General features: G+C 39.6%; 6 protein-coding genes across 9 annotated transcripts in view; 3 read left to right on the plus strand and 3 right to left on the minus strand.

Moving 5' to 3' along the window:
* LOC132205127 (uncharacterized) overlaps nt 1-6159 on the plus strand; it is a 50936-nt gene extending 44777 nt beyond the window's left edge. Inside the window, exons 3-4 of the mRNA XM_059634007.1 lie at nt 947-1081; nt 5797-6159. Of these exons, the coding sequence (XP_059489990.1) occupies nt 947-1081; nt 5797-5918 (257 nt within the window). The 3' untranslated portion in view covers nt 5919-6159. The remainder of the gene's footprint in view (nt 1-946; nt 1082-5796) is intronic.
* Nucleotides 6159-13777, minus strand: LOC132205126 (histidine--tRNA ligase, cytoplasmic). The gene is made up of 8 exons (XM_059634006.1): nt 13404-13777; nt 12995-13261; nt 12580-12783; nt 12279-12500; nt 11909-12115; nt 11556-11850; nt 11228-11493; nt 6159-6477 (listed from the first exon to the last, which is right to left on the minus strand). The coding sequence occupies exons 1-8, from the start codon at nt 13452-13454 to the stop codon at nt 6268-6270; spliced, it is 1722 nt and encodes a 573-aa protein (XP_059489989.1). The 5' UTR covers nt 13455-13777; the 3' UTR covers nt 6159-6267.
* LOC132205124 (zinc finger CCCH domain-containing protein 13-like) lies at nt 6976-11133 on the plus strand. 3 transcript variants are annotated; one of them, XM_059634005.1, is made up of 4 exons: nt 7952-8166; nt 8988-9861; nt 9950-10438; nt 10502-11133. In XM_059634005.1, the coding sequence occupies exons 2-4, from the start codon at nt 9000-9002 to the stop codon at nt 10840-10842; spliced, it is 1692 nt and encodes a 563-aa protein (XP_059489988.1). In that variant the 5' UTR covers nt 7952-8166; nt 8988-8999; the 3' UTR covers nt 10843-11133. The 3 variants fall into 3 exon arrangements, with proteins under 3 accessions (XP_059489987.1, XP_059489988.1, XP_059489986.1); XM_059634004.1 differs by lacking the exon at nt 7952-8166 and adding an exon at nt 6976-7120 and having other exon boundaries at nt 9950-11054; XM_059634003.1 differs by having other exon boundaries at nt 7953-8166; nt 9950-11131.
* On the plus strand, nt 13678-15281 carry LOC132205128 (transport and Golgi organization protein 2). Its single transcript, XM_059634008.1, has 5 exons — nt 13678-14140; nt 14199-14439; nt 14496-14738; nt 14793-14897; nt 15010-15281. The coding sequence occupies exons 1-5, from the start codon at nt 13999-14001 to the stop codon at nt 15134-15136; spliced, it is 858 nt and encodes a 285-aa protein (XP_059489991.1). The 5' UTR covers nt 13678-13998; the 3' UTR covers nt 15137-15281.
* A 937-nt stretch (nt 15282-16218) lies between these two features.
* On the minus strand, nt 16219-20538 carry LOC132205123 (uncharacterized). Its single transcript, XM_059634002.1, has one exon. The coding sequence runs from the start codon at nt 20383-20385 to the stop codon at nt 18019-18021; it is 2367 nt and encodes a 788-aa protein (XP_059489985.1). The 5' UTR covers nt 20386-20538; the 3' UTR covers nt 16219-18018.
* A 6-nt stretch (nt 20539-20544) lies between these two features.
* The window catches only part of LOC132205122 (proton channel OtopLc), a 40881-nt gene continuing 37839 nt past the window's right edge, over nt 20545-23586 (minus strand). For both annotated transcript variants that reach the window (XM_059634000.1, XM_059634001.1), the window contains 7 exons: nt 23069-23229; nt 22349-22721; nt 21858-22035; nt 21515-21787; nt 21282-21462; nt 21050-21223; nt 20545-20682 (listed from right to left, as the gene is read on the minus strand). In XM_059634000.1, the coding sequence (XP_059489983.1) occupies nt 20548-20682; nt 21050-21223; nt 21282-21462; nt 21515-21787; nt 21858-22035; nt 22349-22721; nt 23069-23229 (1475 nt within the window). In that variant the 3' untranslated portion in view covers nt 20545-20547. The remainder of the gene's footprint in view (nt 20683-21049; nt 21224-21281; nt 21463-21514; nt 21788-21857; nt 22036-22348; nt 22722-23068; nt 23230-23586) is intronic.

Below are 23586 nucleotides of genomic sequence, written 5' to 3' on the forward strand. Positions count from 1 at the left end.
TTCGAGCGTCTCAAATTGACTCTTTACGGTCACTTTTTGCATCGACGCGTGCATTTTGAAATGTGCAACTGTCTGATTAAAATGCGCCGAAGTCCTTGGAAGAGAGGCGATTTGCATTAAGCAAGATCGTTTTTAAGTAGCGGCCACAATATCAGAGAGATTAAAAATGAAGACATTAAAAGGCAAAACCAGAGCAACCACTTCATTAAAAGTGCCACAAAGTGAAATGCTGCCGACAGAAAGGGATTTATTTTTCATGATCGCGTGCTGAAATTAAAATACAATATGAAGAGAAACGAAGATTACCATAATTTAATTCTCAACTCTGTGAATTGTCTGGAATAAAATTATATGTATACCTCTGGCTTATGCAGTAGTGCCTGCGGGAGCACTAATTTCAAGGATCAAATTACAATTTTCAATTATTTTCTTTTCATGTAAATTACATCATCGTTTTTTTTTTAAGAAAGCAAATTTTAAATATCAAAAATTTCATTTTACTTTTAATAACATCTTTTATCATAAAATTTTTTTTATGTATTGACCGAGAAGAATAAATAATAATAAATTTTTCTGCTAAATTGAAAGTTTAATTTAATTTTTGTTATCTTCCACTTATAATAATACATTCTTTTTAATTTTAAAAGCATTTTATTTCAATTAATCCAATTGATATTCTGTATTTCAGCTTTTTAAATTTTAAATTAGTTTGGAAAAAATATAATTATATTAAAAAAAATTATTTTAATAATTAACCTGTGTCTCTGTTAATGAGAATCGTTTTTAGAAATAATTATGTAAGCATCTTATTTTTTTTATTGAAATTATAATTTATAAAACATCAATACCAAAATGAATTCCGCATTAAAATTCAATTTTATCTTATTAATGTTGATAAGTACTTCAGAAAAAAACCAAATTAAAATAAACCCTGTCTGCATTTCAGACCTGGACGCGGCGAGGCTGAGCCTATTCCCAGTATCACGAAGCGAGGATGCGGAACTGCAGACGTTCAGCGCGTCCTCGTCGCCCAAGGGCTTGTACAATTCGAATCAGTGCTTGTACTTGGAGAAACTTCTCGGTAAGTTTACATCTACTGCTTTTTTTCTGAACCGAATGATTTTTTTCGCTTGCAAGACAATCAGACATTCGGGTCGTGAAAAGACTTTGAATTGTCTCTGCATTCGGTTCGAGCGAGAAGATTTGTTACTCTTTGTGAGTCTGCCCCGGCCAGACACGTCACTTCTATGTTTATCAGATCAGAGTTTAGTGGCCTCTCTTTGCTGAAAAACTCCAGCACGCACAAGCTTTGATCGTTTTCCTTTCGCGCGGACACCTGTTTTATTTCATGTTATCCGATTTGAATAACGGCTCGGGGCTGTTGTTATTTATTTTTTTACTAGTCCAAGATGACCCGCCCATGGTTTCTAATTACTAAGGTTACATTTGTGGGCAGCACACATTTTGGCATTTTGAATTAGCCTCGAAGTAAAGCAGTTAGAATTGCTGATATTAGTTCAATAAAATTTAGCGTAAACGAATTTGATTTGTAAAATCAATAACGGCCAAAATTTATAAAATTTAAATAGAAATGAAGATAATTTAAATAATGAAATATTTGATCCAATCTTATATTTAGAGAGAATTAACAGTTTTGAGAAAATTCTTAATTAATATGGTTTTTTCAAAATGAATTAAAAAAAATTCAAATAACTTTTAGCGGTCAAAAATAGGAATCATTAAAATTTTAAAGATTTTTATATTAAATTCAAAATTGAAAATTACAAAATGCTTATTAATTGTTTTAAAACTCTTGAAACGAAATCTAGGTATTGTGCAAAAGGAGACGTGTAAATTTTAAGATTAAATATTACATGCCTACGTCAATTTCTGTTTAAAAATGAGTTGCAGTTATTTTCAGGCTACTTGCGATAATTGGCTAATGTAAAGTCTGTATGGAAAGTCCTGTACATTTTGACTAAAATTTGAATTTCCCTTATTAACTTTTAAATAATATTCTTGCACGATGTTTTTTTTAATATTAAAGTTTACAGAAGAGGAATTTTTTTTAATAAATATATCCGGATGCTTTGTTTGAAAATAGTGAGAAGAAAATTAAAGTAACTATAACTATTTTAAAATATAATGGAATAGTGAAGCTAATTTATTGAAACATAAAAATTAAAAAAAAAAAACGTCCACACGTCCACAGCACTCTCTAAAGGGTTGAATTTAAGCACGATTATTTTCCTTATTTTGATTGCAACATAAAATTTTGCTTGGTTAGACTCTAAAGCGGTAACACTCGCTCTAGGATTTTATGATCATAGAAGTAGATATAAATTTTGCTCAATTTTATGGCTCAACGCACTGTTTTAATGACGCATAGGATACATTGCCTTACGCCGTTTTTGTGTAAAAGAATTGCAAAATAAAAACTGATTTTCGTGTCCTCACTTTCGGTTTACGACCCAGGAATTCTTTCTTAGTCTGCAGCCGCTGCAAACCTTTTAGAGTTAAAAGATTCACTCACAGTATACCTGAGCAACTATTCTTTTTTCATTTCCAGCTTCCAGCATAAGCCTAGTATGATAGACGATAAAACTCTAGATGCCTGCATAATTTCCTTTAATCCTTCTATCCTTCACAATTTTGTACAATTTTTCCTTTACGGAGTTCCATTTTTTTTCTTTGGTAATGGTTATTATTTATTATAATTTTTTTATTAGTATTGAGAAAGCAAGTAAAAAATTAGAAGCTCGATCATTCCAAGCCAGTTTGAAGAAGTCAATTCTAATTTAATTCATTCACTAACTATAACAACTTCAATTATTATATTAAATTCTTATATTAAGAATTCACAATATATCTAAAATCTAAATTATATTAAATCAAAACAATAAAATTATAGATTATTTTAAGTTATATAAATTTTAATTATAAAAATTAACAAAATTAATTATGTTTTGATATGAAATGTGTCAAAATAAATAGCTATTGCCAAAGAAAAGAAAAGAAAATTTAATAAATCATTTGTAATATTATCTTATTTGATAACTCGTTCCATAAAAACTAAAAACGCTCTAGGAAATTTCATTAAACTATAAAGATCAAATTCATTCGTTTCCCCAAATAGTGGCACATTTTCATGAAAAATGAATGCCGTTTCATTGCTTTTGCGTTAAAAAAGTATTTTTAAAAATAAAAGAAAAAATAGCGAACACGCAACTAGTCTTGTTATTCAAGGGTTTAGAAATCTAGTATGTATAAGCATCGAGAAAATATGCAACCCGTCCGCTGGCTATTTTTCATTCAAAAATTTCTTTGGTCAGCTGCTCTAACAATATTACTTTCTTATTGCTCGCTATAAGCTTTGTGGTACCTGCTACTTGAGGGATTAATATAAAATTAGGTAGCTGGAGCGCTTCACAACGTCTCAAAGCATAATGAAAAACATACTTTTTTTTGGTATTTTCCACTTTTTCGGTGCGCTTTGCTTTCCAAAGATCAGCAGATTCACACATTTATTTTTATATCATTATTTTTTTTATTCCTCAAAAAGCAAGCTATGAAAGTGTTAATTGATAATATACAAGAAAATTAATCAACAGTAATCCCCTTTTTTCTATTCGATTATATTTTGCTTCTCCTTATATAATCCAAGTCAAAATCTCCACTAAAATCAGCTGCCTCTGTCTATGCTTGTGAATAAGCACGTCATTAATTTAACTCCACTTCGCTCTCTCACTCAGGCCACTCGGCATGAAATTATTGCTCTGCTTTTATGGCGCTACTCGGCAATTGTATAACCGAGACAATCATCCTCTCATTGTCGGCACTTAAGAGTGTAAAAAATGTTTATGCTATGCAATGCATAGCAATTATCGTTGTGTACTTGCACACGCGTGACTCAAACTTTTTGCTCTTTGCATGCAAGCTGGAGTCAACGACACCAAAAAAATTCCATTAAACGAGAGACGGCCCCCTTGTGCAATTATTATTGTCTTTTTTTTTCGCTGACGCCACCGAAATAACACAATGCACGCGCCAAAAGAAGATATAAAGCGAATTATAATGGTCTGGCGCATGTAATCCAGAAGCCTTTTATGTGTGTTCGGCGCGGGGAAAACACCCTAGCGCAGTAAAACAATGCACCCGTCTGCGAAATAATGAGATTTCGGTGTTCGCCGACGGACGGATTATTGTTTATGTATTCGCGATGGAAATAAAGATAAAATTGGGAGTGTGCAGCTTTATTCGTTTCTACACATTCATATTATCGTCGCATATAAATACATAGTGGGGCGCGCAGCATAATTTTCTTCGTCGTGCCCACGGGATCGGAATTGATAATTTCGCCACTGCCTTAAACGCTGTCCCAAGGGTCCATTTTGGGCTGACTGACGGGCATGCGACTAATACGGGATGAAAGTGAAGCGTAATGGGTGCCATCAGCGATTACCTCCGCACTTCGCAATTCTTGCCATCATTTTTATATTCCAGCACCGCAAGAAACTCATATTCGCACAAAAGAAAAAAGAGACGTTCTTCAAGTTCTTCCGCTGAAAATTTGCATAGAAATTGGCCTTCTGGACAAAAACGCGTGTAATATTTTATCTCAAGATGAAAAGCTAGCCTTGGAACATTTTTTTTTGTAGAAAATTCACATAGCTTAAATTTAGTGTACTCTTCTACAAATATGTAGAATAGCATAATTATTCTTAAGAAAACATCAAGATAGGGGACATTTCAACAATGCAAGGTAATCTCATGATGATGTCTTGAGAGAATTTTTGTCCTTGCGTTAATTTCAAGTTTAACATAGATGGTTTAATTTATTCTTTCAAAAATTTTGGTACATAACAAAAACGATTAATAAACTGTATTTCTGCTATATTTGCACAATTAATTTCTCTTTAAAGAATAAAGTACAATTAATATTATTGTATAGAGAATTGAAAAAAAACCCATTTTTTTTTTAGTTATTAAAAAATAAGATTAGTAATTTTTCTGAATCATGAATATAAACTTGGAAAATGTACATTCAAACTAGGAAAATATTATTTAACTCCAAAAACTTTTATTTCCATCACTTGCTTGAAACTACTTGGAACCAGATTATTCACATAAGAGATCTTTCAGAGGTTTAAGATCGTGGAGTAAAGTCTGTCAATACAAATATTTGATCAACTATAAAACCGTCCGTTTGCATAAAAAGTCTCCAATGCCTGCAGTAGTTCTAATTAGGAAATAACGAAAAATGAAAATCATCCTAGTGCTGGTGGCCCAATTAAAATACGACACTTAATTGCAAATTTATACCTCAAGTCAAGAAATTACTTTTCTTAATTAGTTTACTTTTGACTGTGTTGATGCTGAAGCGCATGACATTAAAATAGCTGCTTTAGGTCTCAAGAATCCCACGTAGCAATAAGCGATCGGTACAGGATATATTCTGGTACTTATAAGGTATGCAGACCGGCTAATGAGAGAGAATTACCACGTCCGCCAAAAATATTCTGCCCAATCGAATCGTAATTCCCTACACGTGTGCGTACTTTTTTGCACTCTGCTGGCTGAAAAATTTATTTTTCCTGAGCCATTTTACTGGAGGTTTTCAGATTAAAAAATTGATATGGTCTGATTATTGAATTATGAGCTCGAGACCATGTTTGGGGAACAAATTTAAAATTGTAAATCAGAACAAAAAATTATATCAATGAATAATTTATCATTGTGTCAGTTGACATTTCAAGGATAAATTCATGTTGATTTTGGTTTCAATTTATGTTTCAGAACAAAAACAGTGCAGAAGGGCCAACATTTATGTCGAAACCGGACGACAGGCAACGCCAGCACCAGCCCGACGCTCGTCCAGGTGGAAAGAAAAAGAGCTGCCGGCTGAAAAAACGCCGTGAGCATGGAACAATTTCTGATTGCAACCAACGTACAAATCTCAGCGTGCCCTCTTTAGACAGATAAGACGAAAAGAAAGGTTTTCTTGGTACAAAACGCAAGATGCTGTCATTAGCTGTTAGTTCGGAAGTGAGTCTGATGTGAACTGTGAGTGCAAGAATTATTAATTACAAACAAAAAAGTATTCAACAGAATATATGCAAGTGAGCAAAAAATGTGTCTGACAAATAAAGTTCGAGTGATTGCAAAACATCTATTGTTTTGTTTATTGTTGCGTAAGCAGAAATAATTGTTATTATTCAAAAAACTAATTATGCTGGCTGGATGTATAAAAGGAGAGGTTTGACGGAATCAGTTCAGTTTGGCAAGTTTCTCCAAAAGCACAGAGGACAGTTGGTCGCGCGGCACTTCCGTTTCTTCTCTCGTCTCGACGATCCGAACTTTGACGACGCCTCGCTCCAATTCGCTCTCGCCCAGCAAAACGGCCAGTGGAATTTTGTTTTGCTCGCAGTGCTGCAATTGTGGTAGCAGTTTTGGGTTTGCGCGGTAAGACTGCTCCGTCTAAAACAAATTGTTATAATTTTTAATTATTTTAGTTTTGTTAAAAAATATTTATCTTTTCACAATCAGAATAGGCCAGAAATTTTTATTGTTTGAGAATTCGTCAATATTAAAAATTTATTGAGAACAGGTTTTGAGGTCATGTAATATATTTTTTTTTAAATTTAACAGTTTTTCTCGCAATTTTTGCGTATTTTGATAATATTAATTAAAATTATGTTAATTTTTTAATTTTATGTGTGTTAATTTCAGAGGGTTGAGTTTTTTTAATTTTATTATCAGTGCCGCCCAAGAGAACCTTCCGAACCCACACTTTCTGAATAAGCATCATTTTTGGCAAATAAAAAGTCAAATTTCAATCATTTTAATTTGACAATTAATTTAATTTCTTCAAAAAATACTGAATTACCTTATGTGTAAATATTAGATTATAGGTGGCCATACGCAAATAAAGAGGTTTAAGTAAGTTTCTGAACCGTGACGAAATCCTGCAAGCTGGAGTCTATAAATCACCCCCTGAGCCAACCTCAACAAATAGTTAAGAAGGTGCCAGGTTCCTAAGTTATTCCCAGCTAAGAAGTACCCAAGCACAAGTGACAAATTTGGTGACTGCACAGCGATTTACAGCAGCAGATAGAGCTTGGTAAATATAATAACAAAAGACACAGTGATAAGCTGAATTTGAAATGTTGGAGATGAGAAATGTGAAGTTTTCTTAGAGTCCAGTGAGGAAGGGACTGGAAAGAGAACAATAAAATATTTATCCGCGGAAGGCACGGCAGGACGAATTTCCATTTAAATAATTTATCAATTCTCCGTTCCGCTCCGCCAAATGATGGAAAAATTTATTGTTAACACCAGATCCGTTCATGGCACCACGAAATTGTCCATAAACAGCACCCAGAATAGAACTGTTGAGCGTTGAGCAAGGCAAAAAAGATGAATCATAGAACGTACAAAGAGACTTTCATTATTACTATTATTATGCTTGAATGGATATTTAAAATATCACTGATGCATTATTGTTTCGTGGAAAACCAATTTTTTTTTTTTAAATAACAAAAATTAGAAAAATAACTCATCAAAGGAGAACCAAATTTTAATTCAAACCAGATTCTTATCAGTCGAATTAAACACCCTGATCGTCAAAATAAAATAAATATAAATGAGATGAAAATTAAATTTAGTTATTACTTAAAAATTACAGTTATATTTAGCCTTAAAATCTTTCTTTATAAATAAATGGAATAAAAGAGGGAGAGCGCATTATAGTTGGGCACAAGTTGGGCAGTTTAGTTGGCATTTGTCTATTATAAATGAATAAATGAGGTTCATATTTTTCCACAGAACCTAGAATGTTCCATGTTTGTGCCATCTAGCGGTCGCTCCATCAATTGCTAGCGCCTAGTTGTTGGCATCACTGCATTTTTGTCATTTTTTTGTTGGTATCTTTGATTCTTCAAGCCATTAAAAGGCATTCGAGGCAGCCATGTTTGCCTGCCTAGTGCCTAGCCACTTTCTAATTCCATGCGCTTTCGTACATGACGCCCTCACTACCAAGGGCCAAATTTTCATGAAAAATTGGTCAAATAATTCAAATATAGACCAATAAAACTCGCTACTCATAATCCATGCAATTAGAGTTACCCTCTGGACCCATAAATTTGCTAAGAGCAGCCCAAATTTGAGGTAAAATCTTCGGTTTTGAATTCCGCTATGCCTAACATGCCTGCTGTTGCTAACCCAAAATATTATGCTAAAATTCTTTAAAAAACTAAATTAATTCGTTGGAAGGATAATTTTTTATGCCTAATTTGCAATGAATGCGCAATTTTTTGCTTCTGCTTGTAAATGGAACGCAAATTCCAGCTTCGATTTTCACATAATGGTGCGCACTGAATAATTGGGTCGCAGAAGTTTCCAGAACTCGACCTTCAGAATTTCGTCACATTATATTCGACACACTCAATAGAAATATTGCATTGCTATCAAAATTATTAAACAATAAGACGAGCTCAAATGTTGTGGTTGTAATTATTCAGTTTAAAGGAAACAGAATTTCTTTGGACGGATCAAACTTTTAAAGATCTAGGAAAAAGAGCCTTGAAAGAGAACCTTGAAAAAAGATTTCCATTTAATATTTCTTTCTTTTTTCTATAACATTGATAACCGTCTTAAATTTATACATATCTGATTTGTTTGAAAGACCTATGAAATTTAATTTCCTAAAACATATTTAAAATTTGTAATAAACCTTTTTATTAATTACAACTAAAATACTCGGTTAAAATTATTTTTTTTTTAAACAATATTTTGAGGTATTGATTATAATTAATTGGAATTAAGAACCGTCAAAAGTATTTCAACAAAGTTAAACTTCAAAAGAGGGAAAGGGAGGGTCCGTATCACTTTAACTGAATTAAAATATTATACAAATCAAATTATTATTGTTTGTTTCACTCTGTCCATTAATTAACAAAAAAATTAATATTGTTCAATTTTTTTTGCAGTTCAACATCAGAATGAGCTCAGTGAGGAAGCGGCTTCAGGAGGACACAGAGATGTTCCTGATGCCGAGTGGGAAACACAACGAGCAGCCCGTTGTGATAGCCGACCCCAAGAAAAAGGCCGGCTACTGTCGGCAAGAGACGCGCAAGACACTCCAGGCTAAAAAGATGATGGAGCAAGCCAGCCACGTCACGGCTGTGCAGCAGCAAAGGGAGTACCCTGAGGAGCGCGTCCTTGCCTTGCAAGAAAAGTACAGACGCCAAAATGAGAAAAAGAAGAAACAAGAACTCTTTGGCACTCGTCCGTACGACGCCAGCAAAAACCTCAAAAACGTCAGCAAGGTCATGAATGCTTACAGCAACCAGGTCAAAGACATCAACATGGTAGCTCAGGCGCGCCGCAAGTCTACCGAGGACCAGGCCCCGTTCGTATTCGAGGGTGACGAGGACACACACCAGGTCCCGGCCCGTTCTCGATCTGGCAGCCGCGGCAAATCCTCTTCCAAAAATGCAAAGAAGAGGCGCCACTCAAGTCATTCAGCTGATGGCAAAGCAAAGAGGAGGAAGACGAAGGATGACAGCGAGAAGAAGAAGAAGCAAGAGGAAAAACAAAAGGAAAATGAGAAGGACAAGAAGATCCGCCAGCTTGAAAAAGAAAAGGAAGAGCTGAAGAAAAAGCTGAGGGATAAAGAAAAGCAGGAGCTGAAAGACAGAGAGAGGAAAAAACAGAAAGAGCTGGAGGAGAAGGAAAAAGAAAAGGAAGCCAAAAAGATCAGAGAGAGGAGGACGATTCCACCCAGCCCTGAAAAGGTGCGGAATCAGCAGGCTTTGGAGATGCTTAGAAAGAGACGGATGCAGAGGCAGGAAAATCGAGCAGGTTGGTTGTTCCTTAAGTACCTACATCATTAAAATTGCTTATATCCTTTAGTTTTGCAAACAGTTAAACTAATACTTTTTTTTCTTAGAACATGAGAATGGTGAGTCTGACAATGAAGAAAGTGAGAAGGAGGAGAGTTTTGAGGAGGATGGGGAGGAAACTGAGTTTGAAGAGGGCGAGGAAACTGATTTTGAAGAGGAAGAGAATGCTTCCGAGGCCGAGGAGGAATCTGAAGTCGCTGAACCAGCTCCAGCTCCGGAGTTCGGAGAATCCGACCACGAAGAGGAGCACCATCAGTACCTCTCTCAAGAGAAACCTCCAGAACCTCCAACTCGCAGTTCTTTGCCTTCACAAGATGCCACCTCGGCTGAGACTCACCGTGAACCTCTTTCAATTCGTTCTAGAGCTCCAGCTACCTCAGACAACTTGGAACTTAAACCTTTCGATCTGCCTGAATCCGTCAAAAGCAGCAGAATTGCCGAGATCATCGACGATACTCAGTACGAAAACGTTGTTGAAAAGCTGCAAAGTTTGCTCTCCAGCCAGCCTCCCCAAAAATTAGACGCTGCTTCAAATGGTAAGAAACCTGCAGACCAATCTTTAAAACCTCAATCTAAAGCGCCAGAGATTATTAACTTAGACAGCGATGATGAAGAACCAGCCCCAAAACCAAAAGACCTAAAACCCACAACGATTGAAGATATCAAGAAATTGAAATTTTACACAATATCCGAACTACCAGACCCCCTCGCTGTCATCAATGGGAATCGGGAGCTCGAGAAAAGCTTGTGCGAGGCTGTTTACAAGAGCAAGCTTCTAATTGAGTGCTTCCGAGAAGACATCGTGGAAGTCGACAATGCTCTGCCTCAAGCAGAAGACTTCACCTCTTACCGAGTCAAAGTGATAACAAAATATCTGGATGAATGTATGGACTTAAAAAAGAAATCAGAATTGTCAAGGCCGGCCACTGTAACACTGTAAAATTTGTACATCGAATTCAAACTTAGAGCATCTTCATATTCTTTTCGTATTTTCACTATTACTTGTGTAAATAGAAATATCTTTAAAAATAGGTGGTTTATATTCTGTTCCTTACTTACTATCTTTACTACAAAATGCAAATTTATGCCATCTTACTATTTAGGATTACTTTTGTAAATATCTTTAAATAGGCAACTTTATATTTTGTTCCTTACTTAAGTCCAATTATGAGTTATTGAGATACTTGAGTTATAATGAATTTTTTACCAATAAATATTGCTGTATATTTTATATATAAATGTAAAAAATATTTTTCAATTCTTAGTTAAAAGATCCCAAGAGCACTGAGAATATTAGATAAGAAATTAAAGTTTTGAATTCCTACCTTAATTCCTGCTTTCCATAGCATGGTGCAAATCTTCATCCTCTCTTCCAAAAGCCCCTTCTGGGCAGAGGCGACGTAAACGTCAATTGGTGAAGACCTGATGCCTTGATCACGCTTTTTCGCCTCCAACAGAGAAAAAATTCTTTCCACGCCAATGCTGACTCCAACACAAGGCACTTTGCGACCTTTTGGGTCAAACATGCCAACGAGTTCATCGTAGCGACCTCCACCCGCCACACTGCCAACAGACTCCTCACCAGCTTTTTCTGCCGAGTTAAAAATTGTTTGTATTTTTTTTTTCAAAATAATAATTTTATTGAAATTAAACCTTGGAGAATGGCTTCGTAAATGATTCCAGTGTAGTAGTCGAGCCCTCGTGCCAAACTCAGATCAAGTTTTACTTTGTCAGTCAGCTCATACAGATTGCAGTAGTGCAGGAATAGCTTCATTGCTTCCAGACCCTCTCCTGCCGCCTTGGAATTTTTCAGCCGGCTGTCACCTTGGAGTTTCTCCACCAGTTCTAAGCCACCACTGAGCTTAACATACTGTCCAATAAGGTCAGCAGCTTCGTTTGAAAGACCCTTCTCTCCAACCATTTCTTCTCTTACTGCTTGCCAGGTGCACTGATGATTTAAACATTAATTTAAATTTCCAATAAAAACTGACTATTTTAATACATACTTTGTCAAGCTTATCAACTGCCGAGCAAATAGTCCTGAACTTTTCCTCAGGGACTCCACAAGCTTCGAAAAGACCGTCCAGCAGTCTTCGGTGGTTCACTTTGACAGTAAAGGATCCCAGGTCCAGGGCCTCAAGAATTTCACACACAACCTTGACACACTCAATGTCTGGCAACATAGGGTCGTACGTACCAGCAATGTCAAAATCCTAAAAAAATTAACAATTAATTTTTTATTTTAATTTTAGCTTTACAATAAGCCAAATTCTTAAATTGTAGTTTTTAGAAAATAAAAATAACAAGAATGATTTGAAAAAAAAATTGTTAATTTATAACTCTTGATTAAGATTTTGTACAAAAAACTTAACTTACACATTGTACAAATTCTCTGTATCTGCCCCTTGTCATGGCGGGGTTATCTCGTCTGTAAACTTTGGCAATCTGGTACCTCTTGATTGTGCTAATTTTATTCATAGCAACGTAGCGGGCAAATGGGACGGTCAGGTCGTAGCGGAGCGACAAAATTTCGCCACCCTGATCGGCCAGGTCGTAAATCAGTTTTGAGTCCTCTCCGTATTTGCCAGTCAAAACATCCTGTAATCATTAAAGTAATTTTAATGATTGAAGTAAGAATAAATTTTAATTATTTGCAAGAGAGTTAACATTAATTAACCTTCAATTCAAATACTGGTGTGTCGATGGTTTCGGCTCCGTGTCTGTGGAAGCATTTGACAATCTTCTCAAGGACGTCAGTCCTGAGGGCCATCTGCTGGGGACCATAGTCCCTGGTGCCCTTTGCAGTCTTCAAATTAACCTTGTCCTCTCCTTTTCCCTTTTTCTTTGGCGCAGCTTCAGTTGAGCAAACACTTTTAGGAAGCTGTTGGAAGCAAAAATTTATTAGATTTTATTTTGCAATTTAAATATTAAATTATTTTTGAACCCCTCTGGATACCTTAATAGAGCAGAGTCGCAAGGTCTTGGACCGAGCGACACATCTGATGAGTGAATACATTTTTTTTCGCAAACGGCCGATTCACTCAAGATTAGAAATCTGTCAAAAGTAAATAAAGTGTTAGAAAAAGTCTCACCTCCAATTTTCCTAGAGCCACGGAGATTCCGGTCAGGTCACAGTTGACCCCCGTGAAGTCTGACCGCGCCTCAGCACTGAAACTTGCTATGTGCTTATACCATCTTGAAAGGTGGACTTTGTCAGGGTTGGGAGGATTTTGCAGGGCCTCAAACACAACCCGATCAATTTTGGTGGGAACCTCGCCGCTCAAGTAACTCGCGCTGGCCAAATAGCCGTTCAGCCCTTCCAATTCGGGCTCGGATTTTAAAGCCTGCAGCCGAATCTCCTGTCGAGACAAGGGCCGAATTAGGAAAAATCGGAAAGTGCGTTAAAACAAGGAAAGGAATGTTGTGCAGGCCCATCTGGTATAAGTTGATACCAAGTTTCATCAGCCGAATTTAATTTTCCAGCCTCAGGCCGCCACTTACCTGACTCATTTTGCCACTGGTCGCACAACTGGCATTGCTGCTTTTACTCATGGTTGATCTCCGACTGCGTAATTAGAGCATAAATCTGACTAAAAAATCTCTGAACTCGTCAATTCAGCAGCTTTCAAATCGTGCGTGTTTTTGTGCCATGTGGAATTGTGGTGGAAAGTGGGAGTGTAAGGGCATGGAACGGAATCCTCGACGCTGATTGGTCAGATCTTAATAGAAAGTGCATCGCGACGATATCGCGATCGTTGAATAATTGTGCGGGAATGCTTCAAAAGTTCCCCTAGGCGAGAATTTTTAAAAACCACACCGATGAATAACTGTGTGACTCATTTACGGCGGCCCATAGCATCGATAAAGCCCCTGAGGAATATCAGTCATGCTGTTCCGCGGTGCACTCTGACATTGCGAGTTGCATAATTTCTCAAGTTTCGCAGCACCACCGCGAGAGTGCCGGACAGCTGGAGGCGGCGCTAATTTTAATCTTTTATTTACTTTCAAGTAAAATTATGTCACAACCTGCTTTTGTCATAATTTCTGCAGGGCTTTTACGGAATCTAAAATGATAGGACGCGGCTGACAGTCTACAATGTGCATCCTCTTCTTCCACGCCAAGAAAATCGCCTCTCCGGGCAAATTCCGGCTGATTTTGGTGTCCAACCGGGACGAGAGTCTTAAGAGACCTACAAAGCACGCACACTTTTGGGCAGAATGTCCTGACATTTTTGGAGGTTATTTTATTTTTAATAATTTTAAAGATTTTTTTTTTAAATCTATTACAAATTTCAGGACGTGACCTTCAAGTTTCTGCTGAGGGAGGAACCTGGCTGGCTGTAAATTCAAAATCTGGGCGTCTGGCTACACTGCTCAACCTGTCAACCAAAACCTTGAACCCGAATGCAATCAGCAGAGGAAACATAGTGACCGATTTTGTTAAAGACCCTTCAATCAGCGGCAGAGAATATGAAGCCAAAGTTGCAGAAAAAGCGGACCAGCACAATCCTTTCCACTTAGTTACATTTGAAATTTTGTATGATTGTCTTTTCTTTAAAATTGTTTTAATTAATATTTTTATTTCATTTATAGACCAAATGATGTCCTGATAAATTACCTGGCACACTTGCCCTCGGGAGGATCGATGGGGCCCATCGACCTTTTGCAGACGGACGAGGTGACCGAGTCCATCAGTAACTCTCCTTTGCCCACACCTATGAATAAATGTAAAGAAGGTCTGAAGCTCTTCAAAGAAGTCATCGGCAAACTCGACAGCACCGAATGCAAGAGAGAATTAATCGAGCAACTTATTTCTTTCGCAAAGACAGACACAAAGTATAAGATTTCTTTTAAATTTTGTTTTTAATAAATTCCCTCTTTTATTTATAGATTTTGGCCTGATCCGATTTTATCAATGAGGGGTGAACTGGAGCCACTTTTAAAAAGCTACAGCTCAATATTTGTGAATGTACCTGAGAAGGTGTACGGAACGAGGTGAGAAATGGAGCTAATTTGTTTGTTTTGAAATAGATAATTATATTTATATTGTATTCAACTGATAAGAAAATTTTTGTAAACACATCTTTAACTTCTGTCTTCAAATTAGGACGCACACTGTGATATTGATAGACGATGTTGGCAAGATGGACTTTTACGAAAGCACCCTGACTGAAAATAGCAAGGGAGACCTCGAGTGGCTTGACACTCACCAGACGTTTGATTTCAATTATTGATAAGGTATTTTATTTTATTTATTTTGTTATCCAATAAATTTTATGCTTATAACTCTGTTATTAATGAAAATAAGTTTTTAATTAATTTTAATACAAATACATTTCGGGGGAAGGCGCGGAAAATAAAACTACACAATATTTGTCTACTATCTTCTCTCTTTATTCAATTATTACATATTTTTTTTTAATTGATATATTAAGATGACTACCACAAAGAGGATTTTTATCTTAAGAGTACACAAACAGTTATATAACATTTTTTGTACAAAAAGGGTTATTGTAGTAATGCGCGTGTAAATAATTATTAGTTGGCAAAAGCGCTGGGAAGGCGGTGCTGAACATTTCGTGTCGTTGAACGCCAAACGAGTAACTCTTGCATCGAGCCTTAGTTGTTCGATACCTCCCAGACGCCTTTTTATTCTCTTTGTAAAGATGAAAGGGATTAATTAAAAGTGTCTACGATCATGTCTCGTGCTGCAAAGACAAAGATGAAAGTGGGCTCTGCACAGCTTTCCAGAGACAACAAACGTTATACATTTTTTTTTTTGACACCAAAATCGTCACACACACAAACAATCAGCACTTTTAATTATATATGTGACAATCATGTTGCTGGCCAAAGGGTGACACAAAAGGGTGTGATGCGTTTGTTTTTCTTTCCGAGATGAAAAATGAGCAAAATTTTGATTCACTTATTACTGCTGAAGAGCGTAAAAAACTGATTTTTGGCATTACTTTTTCTCCCTAAGTCTACCAAAAATGTCGATTTGCGTCTTAACTTTATACTTAGGATAAATATTATCGTGGGTGTTTCAATTCAAAATTGCAATCCTCGAGCAAAAAGCAAATTATTACAATAAAATTACTCATCAGTCAATTTAATTCAAATTTCCATTTTGGTATTCTTCGGTATTTTTCAAGCAGCTAAAATTGCAACGTCATAAATTATTCGTTTTTCTTTTCTGTACACTTAATATCATCGATTTTTTTCATCATGTGCATCTCTCAATAAATCTCATTTTGCCCTACAATATAATTACATAAAATCAATTATATATCTTTACATTTACATGACTCTTGAGTGTGCTACGGCCACTTATTAATTTTACAATTAAAAAACACAAATCATCAGTGACTCAAAAATTGTGACTATTCAAAGTGAGCTGCATCAATAATTTTTTAACTCTTTCATTTTAGTTATAATTGTATCTCCGCGTAAAACCTTTAAATGTACATATTATTCGTAACAAACGAAGCAGCGAAAAAGTTGAATCATAAAAACTAGACGACAATTTGGCAGTTCAGAGTGTTTATGAAAGAGAAAATTGATCCACTGGTATCGTTTTTTTGTTTTTTTCATTAATTGAGTATGCAAGTGTCGAAAAATGGGCTCGTGATTGCTCCCACATTCGCCGCGCCGAGCGAGCAGAAGTCGCGTCGGGCAGAAAATATAATTTAAGACACTCGTCTCGTAGTTAACTACTGAACAACATTCACAGTGAAAACAACTGCCCTGGGTCCGTGTGTTATTTAATTTTATTAATTTGTACTGGAAATCAAGAGACGTACGACAGAAAATTTCAACGCCTACACTGCTTTTCGCGCATGGAAGGATCTCGGGCTCTTTCTTTGTTATAATATATGGAGGAGATGAAAAAGGGTTTTTAGTAAAGTTGTGTGTTTTTATACAACGCTCTCGTTTAGCTAGAGTTTTTATCAAAAAAGTTAGAGTAGTGTGTGGGTTTGCACAATACTTCTGCGACAAGAGGACGCGTGTAAACCGCAGTCCGGGAATGTAAGTTCGTATAACAAAATTGGTGTAGAGACAATATATATTTTTAATGACTTTGACGAAGAAAGTGTGTGTATATCAAATTCAATCTTTTTGATTGTGCGATCAAAAAGGTTTCCTTTAACTCTTTTCAGCTGGGGCTTTTTTTACAGCGACCTTTTACAAAATTCACGCAATCATTTTTTGTTTTTTTGTTTCACCCTCTCTACTATTGAATTTCCGTCCTCTGCTACACCTAGGTTTTCAGCAAAGATGAGCTGCTTTTATCTCTCTACAGTGTAAATCTCGTTGCCTCATTCCTCGGGTCATATTTTTGGTCCACAAGTTCGCACGTTTATAGCCACCATTTAAAATGGAACGCAAGATTATATATTTCTTCGCATCTCTGATCTACGGTTTTTCTTTGTATAATCAATAATAATTAATTAGATACGCTCGCAATTTGACAATAATTGCGGCTCAGAAGCGACATTGAATTCTTTTAAAGGTAAACATTTAAGCCATAAAAAGTGGATGCTTTTCGTCTTGCATGTGAAATTTTCTGAAAAAGGCAGTGATAATTTTATGCTGTAACACGACTCGCTCTGATTCAACGGTTCCTTAGCCCTTCTTTGTGATATAACATTAGTTTGTTTTTGTAAGTCTTCAACCCATCTATTCCCCTCAGCATTCGCGATCTTAATTATCAACGCCAAATTTTCGCATTTGTTTGCAGACATAGGGTCTTTTACATAAAATTTACACGGAATTCTTTTTAATATTTCCGACATCATCCCTTATTGTTAGTTCTGCTCTTTTCTCACTGCCGAGGTCTTGCACTTGTTTCCCATTTAATTTTTTTTTCAAATACTCCTCCGCACTCCCGTTCGTGTGTAAGTGTAGGATTCAAAAATACAGCAAATATATGATTAGAACACGCCGTCCGTCTCAAACATGCCATAATTTTTTCCGTCTTCTCAAATATACTTAATTTAGAAGTCTGTGCTTTGGAGGCAAAATCTGCTTTTTTTACCAAAAAAAGAACGAAAAAGGTGGCGCCTCCCGCCAGGTTGGTCACCTTAAAACGACCTCAACAACGGAAAAAAGCAATCTACATTGGCGGGGGCGGCGGCAGAATGGGTTCAACTGAGGCCAGCGGGTCTTGAGGTGTTGGTGGTGGCGTCTCATGCGAGAAATTGGGCGACGGCGTCTCGTCCCGTGGCGGGGGCGACTCTTGCCGCAGCGGGGGTGGGATGATGTCCAACGGGGGTGGCGGAGAGATTCGCCCTGGGGGCGGCAGCAGGTCTGGCGACTGCTGCCTCGGGGGCGACGAACTCGAATGCACAGCTGCTGGTGGTGGTATCTCAAAGGCGGGCGACTCGACGCGCACCTGCGAGGCCGCCGAGATGTCAAAGGTCGGCGACGGCGTCTCCTGCCGCACGACGGGCATCTCGAAAGACGGCGGCGGAATTTCAATCTCGGGCGACTCTGGAGGAATCGGGAACTGCTCCTGCTGAGGGGTGGTCGACGATTGCTGCATGTACAGGGGCACCACGTCCGGTTCGGTCTGCGAGGGACTCTTGTGCACAGCGGTTACCCCTTCAGGGGTTGGACTTCGCAGACTGGGCAGTGGTGGCGAGGCCTTTTGCGGAGGGGTGATCTCCGAGCATGGTGACGAGGACGAAGACTCCTCCTGCAACATCGGCGGTGGCGACACCTTGCCCAACGAGAGCGGACTCTCCTGGCGAGGGGGTGGCAGCTCCTGCAGGGGTGACGGACTCTCCTGCCGCTGAGGTGATTGCGGCGGCGAGATGTCGTCCTTGAGCGACGGCATGCGTCTCGGGGGCGACTGCGCCGTGGGTGGTGGTGAGAATTGGCGCACGAACGCCAGAGGACTTTCGGCCTTAGGCGGCGGCGGATTGAAAGACTGCGAAACTGGCGACTCAGGAGGTGACGGCGTCTTGGCCTTGCTTGGTTTTGGTGGCGACGGTGACCTGGTGGTGAAGTCGAGGATGGGCGATGAGGTGCCAATGGGCGATTGATGCTTGATTATGTCCGGCGACTCCACCCTGGGCGGCGTTGGCGTCTTCGTCTTCAAGGGTGGACTCAATTCCCTGATAAACTGCTCCAACAGGTCAGGGGACTCTATCCGCGGTGGGGTCGGCGTTTTTGTGTGTAACAAAGGTGGCGACTCTACTCTTGGCGGCGTCGGAGTCTTGAGCTTCAAAGGTGGAGACTCTACCCTCGGCGGGGTAGGCGATTTCTGTTTCAGGGGTGGAGAGCATACCCTGGGAGGGGTTGGAGTCTTCATTTTCAGCTCTGGACTTTCCACCCTGGGTGGAGTCTTTGTTCTCAGCTCCGGCGACTCTACTCTAGGCGGAGTCGGGGTTTTCAACTTCAATGGGGGTGATTCTACCCTTGGAGGGGTAGGTGTCTTCTCTTTCATTGGGGGTGATTCTACCCTCGGAGGGGTAGGTGTCTTCTCTTTCATTGGCGGAGATGCGATTCTTGGTGGCGTAGGCGTTTTCGTCTTCACCGGAAGTGGCGGAGGCGACTCCACCTTTGGAACCTCCACCGGCGTGAAGTCATCCAGAGGTGATGCCTGCTGCGGCGGAGTGGGTGTTTTGGTCTTGACCGGCAGCGGGGGTGGAGGCGACTCGGCCTTCACTGGTGACACTTGCGTCAAAACGGGTGAAACTATTGACGGTGGTGGCGATGAAACGGCCGGAGGAGACACATAAGCCGGCGGAGACATTGCCTTTGACAGAGGGGCAGCCTGCGGCGACGGCGTCTCATCCATGTAGCGCGGCGACGAAGCAGTTGAAGATTTGCTTCTGCCTGAAATAATTTCTTCGGGCGTCCTCTGACGGCCCAGATCCTGAGTCATGATCGATGTGTACGGTTTTGGGACCGAGTAGGGGTGGAAAGTCTTGGTCGTCGGCAACTCGCGCGGAGGCGACGTTTTTGGTGGCAGCACCGGAGGCCCCGTCAAGGACATTGGCGAGGTTGGTTTGTTGATGAGTTCCGGCGGCGTCATCTCCCTGGTGGGAGGTGTGGGCGAGCGTTTTGAAGATGAACTTGATCCCAAGGGAGTGGTGACGTGATCTGTCGGGGTCTGTTTTTTCATGACGGGATCAACAGGTGCTGCAGAGCCACCCTGCAGAGGTGACTTCTGAATGGGTGTGGCTGCATTTTTGAGGGGCAGCGAGTCAACCTTGGGCTGATTCAGTTTGCCCCTGGAAGGAAGGGTCTCCTGGATGACAGGTTCTGGGTAGCGAGTGAGGGTGGGGGCCTCATGCATTGGCTGGCCTGCGTATTTGTCCTGGTTGGGCTTCTTCAAGATACCAGAGCTAGAGGGGGTCAGCTTGGCGTCGCCGGCCACCTCGACGGGGCTCTCGACCTTGGAGGACGACTTGGACTTCTTGGCGCCCTTCGAGGACTCAATCTTGGCCAGCGGATTCTCGTGGACTGACGGCATCTCGCGGGTGGGGGTGCGCGAGGTGCCGGCACGCGGCGAGGAAGGTTTCGATGAGGTTTGGGGTGCTGTCAGCGGAGGCTCAGAACCTGCCGGAGGAGGAGGTGAGAAGACGCATCCCACGGCCCAGCAGCCACAACAGCCGAGGGGAGGCGCCTCCTCATCTCACTCTAACCGCGGCTTGTAGCTCGTCTTCCAAATCTCGGCGAAAGCGACGGCCGAGTGGAAACGGTGGAAAATGCACAGCGGCAGAGTGATGCGCTGCACAATGGCCCAGGCAAGGAAGCCATAGAAGTCAAGCTGCAAGCACAATAAAAATGAATTTAGAATAATAAATATAAAATGAGAATAATAATTTGCATAATTTAATAGAGATTAAAATTTCAATTAATAATTTATAAAAAGAGAAGAAATAAGAATACTAAATAAAATTTTTGCATATTATGAATTAATTTAATATTTTTTGTAATGTATTCACCATCATTCATTTAGTTAAATAAATTTAACAAATTTCTTAATTTATTTCTAACATTTCAATTAAAAATTAATATTTTCAATTTTTTACAATTTAAATTTTTAACACTTATCAGAAACGTCTGCAACCTGTACGTCATGACTGTACTGCGGTGCAGTATGAAATAATTTTAGGGCATGTTTCTAATCTCACCTGCACGGGGTTGGCGCCAACCTTCTGCACTTCAAAGGTGTAGATGACCCACATGGTGATGTTGCAAATCAGCAGGAAAGTGACCACCTGGCGACCTGGTTTAGTCCTTTCATGCTCAGGCAAATGCACGCGGCGCCTGGAGACGTCGGCAATGAAGAGCAGTTGGAAAACAACCTGAAGGAATTAAAACAATTCAAACACTGTTCTCGTATTAAATTTATTTCACACTTACCTCAATCACGACCAGAATGCCGGTGACCATGACTAGAAGGTTGGGTTCATGAGTGAATGCAGACAACGAGCCAGCAATCACAGAGAACACTGCGTAGATGAAAAGACCAAATGCAGAGACGCGCAGCAGAATATCGTTCAGAATATTGGTCGAGTCGATGTGGAATTTGAGACTTCGCACTCTGAAAAAATTAAATGTAATTAATGGAAAAAAATTGCATTTTTTTTTCATACCGGCAGAAACCGATGAAGATGGCGAGCAGCGCCAGGGTGAGCACCACACAATGCGAGACGTCGGCCAGGTAAATGGCGAGCATGCCCAGATCCCGATGGTGCACAAGCACAAAGAAGAGGATCAGGCAGATGAGCGAGCCGACCAAGAGCAGCAGGCCGAAGAACAGGCCCTTGCTTGCACCCACACAGTCGACGCGGCCGTTGTCGATTCTTCGAACGGGCACCATGGCCACGGGGGCCATCAATCCTTCCTCTTCGTCGCAGGACATGTACCTGTCATGACAAATGGTTCCATTAAAACCATAATCAGATAAAGGGCTGCAATAAGGGGCGAATCACTCACCTTGGATTGCGTCCAATGCGAGACCACATGACGTAGATAACGGCTGCTCCGATCAAGCTGTACTCAATAATGAATGGATACAGGTAGGGAGCCGAGTCTTGCACGATGGTGCCCATGATGTTGATGCGGCCGCAAGAGTAGTTCGATGGGTGGATGTAGTCCGAGTGATTCTTTTCAACTGTGGAAATAAATCAAAAATTAAAAAAATTCTTCCAAAAATATTTATAAAAATAAAAATATTGCAATAATTTTTTTATGATTAAAAGTTAAATTAATCTTTTTTTAAATAATTTATTCAGTTCTTAGTATCTCAGTTTAATTTTTTCGTGCGAACCTTTTATCATTTCTGTAAATTAATATGCCAAGTTTAGGTGTAAAAAATTAAAAAAAAAAAATTATCAAACTTGTGATGTAAATTTAGTAGATCTCAATTAATTATAATCGAAGAAGGCAATAAATTGTATTGGATAAAAAAATCACTAGAAACTCACTGGACATGAAGCCCTCGGCCTCGAGATAGCTCAGCTGGGTGGTGGTGGCCGGGATGACAGTCGTGTCCTCGGTGGCAAAGGTTGAGCCCTCTTCACTGTCAAACTGCTTAGATGCGGTCTTGATTAGGTCATTAATGAAGTTGTTGATGTTGGCCATGTAGTCGGGGGTCTCTCCACGACGCTTGGCCATCAATCGCTGTCCTTCGAGGATCATGAAGTCCTCGGACACGCCGTCCTCGCCCTGGCGGATCTTCCACGCGGACACCTCCTTCAGAGACTCGAGCACCAGCGTCCGAATCCAGACGCAGATGTTGGTGGCGACGACGTGCATCAAACCGAAGCGGGAGATCACCTTGAAGCGGTGAATGTTGAGCTGGAAAATTACACAATTTTTTTATTATAAATTTTTATCATGCGTGTTGCAAAAGGACTTTTATTTCGCTCTCGGTGACGCTGCCAGAGTAAATTGATCTGTCACCGGGGACGAATAAGCCTCTGTACTAGCGCCAATTTGCCTGTGTTTAACGATGACGTAAATTTTTGCAGATCCCCCGCATCCATAACAAATGGCTTATCGTGCATGGCCGCGAGCCAGGCAGGACTTTATGGCGCTTTCAAATGGCTTTTACACGCATTTACCTCGCGCATGCAAATATTTTAGCTGCGAACTCTCTCGAGTGACAGACAAACACGAGAATAGAATACAAAGAAAGGACTCACTCTCGAGTTCATGAAGATGAAGTACATTTGCATGAAGGTGAAGATCATCTGGAGAACGGGGTTGGCTCCCCTCAGCACCGAGTAGCAGTCCGAGTATTGCGGGATCTCAAACCAGGAGCCGAATTCCAGTCCGTTGTAGATCATGGTGCCCAGACCGAAGGCTGAAATCAAAATTTCACAAAAAATTGAATTCGAAGTTTGTGAAGATATATCAATTTTGTTTAGTTTTATGATTTTTACGGCGCCTGAAAGTTTTATTTTGTTTTTATCTGTTGATGATACGCTTTTTGGGTCGTAACTTTCTTCCAGTGACATAGAAGTTTTACGGCCTTTTTCAAACGTCAGCAAGTTTTGCCCACTCGTGACTTTACGCTTTTTGCCCTCGCACTGCATATCTGCCAGATTCTATGGTTTTTCGGGTGGCGTGAGCTGTGAGCAAAAACGCGGCACAAGTTTGAGTGCTCGCTAAAGTGCTACCAGGATTTGATGCAACATTAATGACACAATTCTTTCAAAGA

This window comes from Neocloeon triangulifer, unplaced genomic scaffold, assembly GCF_031216515.1.
Source record: "Neocloeon triangulifer isolate White Clay Creek 2 clone unplaced genomic scaffold, ASM3121651v1 ptg000002l, whole genome shotgun sequence".
Taxonomy (NCBI): domain Eukaryota; kingdom Metazoa; phylum Arthropoda; class Insecta; order Ephemeroptera; family Baetidae; genus Neocloeon; species Neocloeon triangulifer.

What these genes read in the sequence shown, in the direction of transcription:
- LOC132205128 (XM_059634008.1), top strand. Translation starts at nt 13,999, where the DNA reads ATGTGCATCCTCTTCTTCCACGCCAAGAAAATCGCCTCTCCGGGCAAA. An exon ending in ATGTCCTGACATTTTTGGAG is followed by an intron (nt 14,141 to 14,198) that starts GTTATTTTATTT and finishes TACAAATTTCAG; the next exon opens with GACGTGACCTTCAAGTTTCT. An exon ending in TTAGTTACATTTGAAATTTT is followed by an intron (nt 14,440 to 14,495) that starts GTATGATTGTCT and finishes TTTCATTTATAG; the next exon opens with ACCAAATGATGTCCTGATAA.
- LOC132205123 (XM_059634002.1), bottom strand. Translation starts at nt 20,385, where the DNA reads ATGCCGTCAGTCCACGAGAATCCGCTGGCCAAGATTGAGTCCTCGAAG.
- LOC132205126 (XM_059634006.1), bottom strand. Translation starts at nt 13,454, where the DNA reads ATGAGTAAAAGCAGCAATGCCAGTTGTGCGACCAGTGGCAAAATGAGT. An exon ending in CCAGTGGCAAAATGAGTCAG is followed by an intron (nt 13,262 to 13,403) that starts GTAAGTGGCGGC and finishes TTGTCTCGACAG; the next exon opens with GAGATTCGGCTGCAGGCTTT. An exon ending in ACAGAGAATTTGTACAATGT is followed by an intron (nt 12,116 to 12,278) that starts GTAAGTTAAGTT and finishes TAATTTTTTTAG; the next exon opens with GATTTTGACATTGCTGGTAC.
- LOC132205124 (XM_059634004.1), top strand. Translation starts at nt 9,000, where the DNA reads ATGAGCTCAGTGAGGAAGCGGCTTCAGGAGGACACAGAGATGTTCCTG. An exon ending in GAGGCAGGAAAATCGAGCAG is followed by an intron (nt 9,862 to 9,949) that starts GTTGGTTGTTCC and finishes TTTTTTTCTTAG; the next exon opens with AACATGAGAATGGTGAGTCT.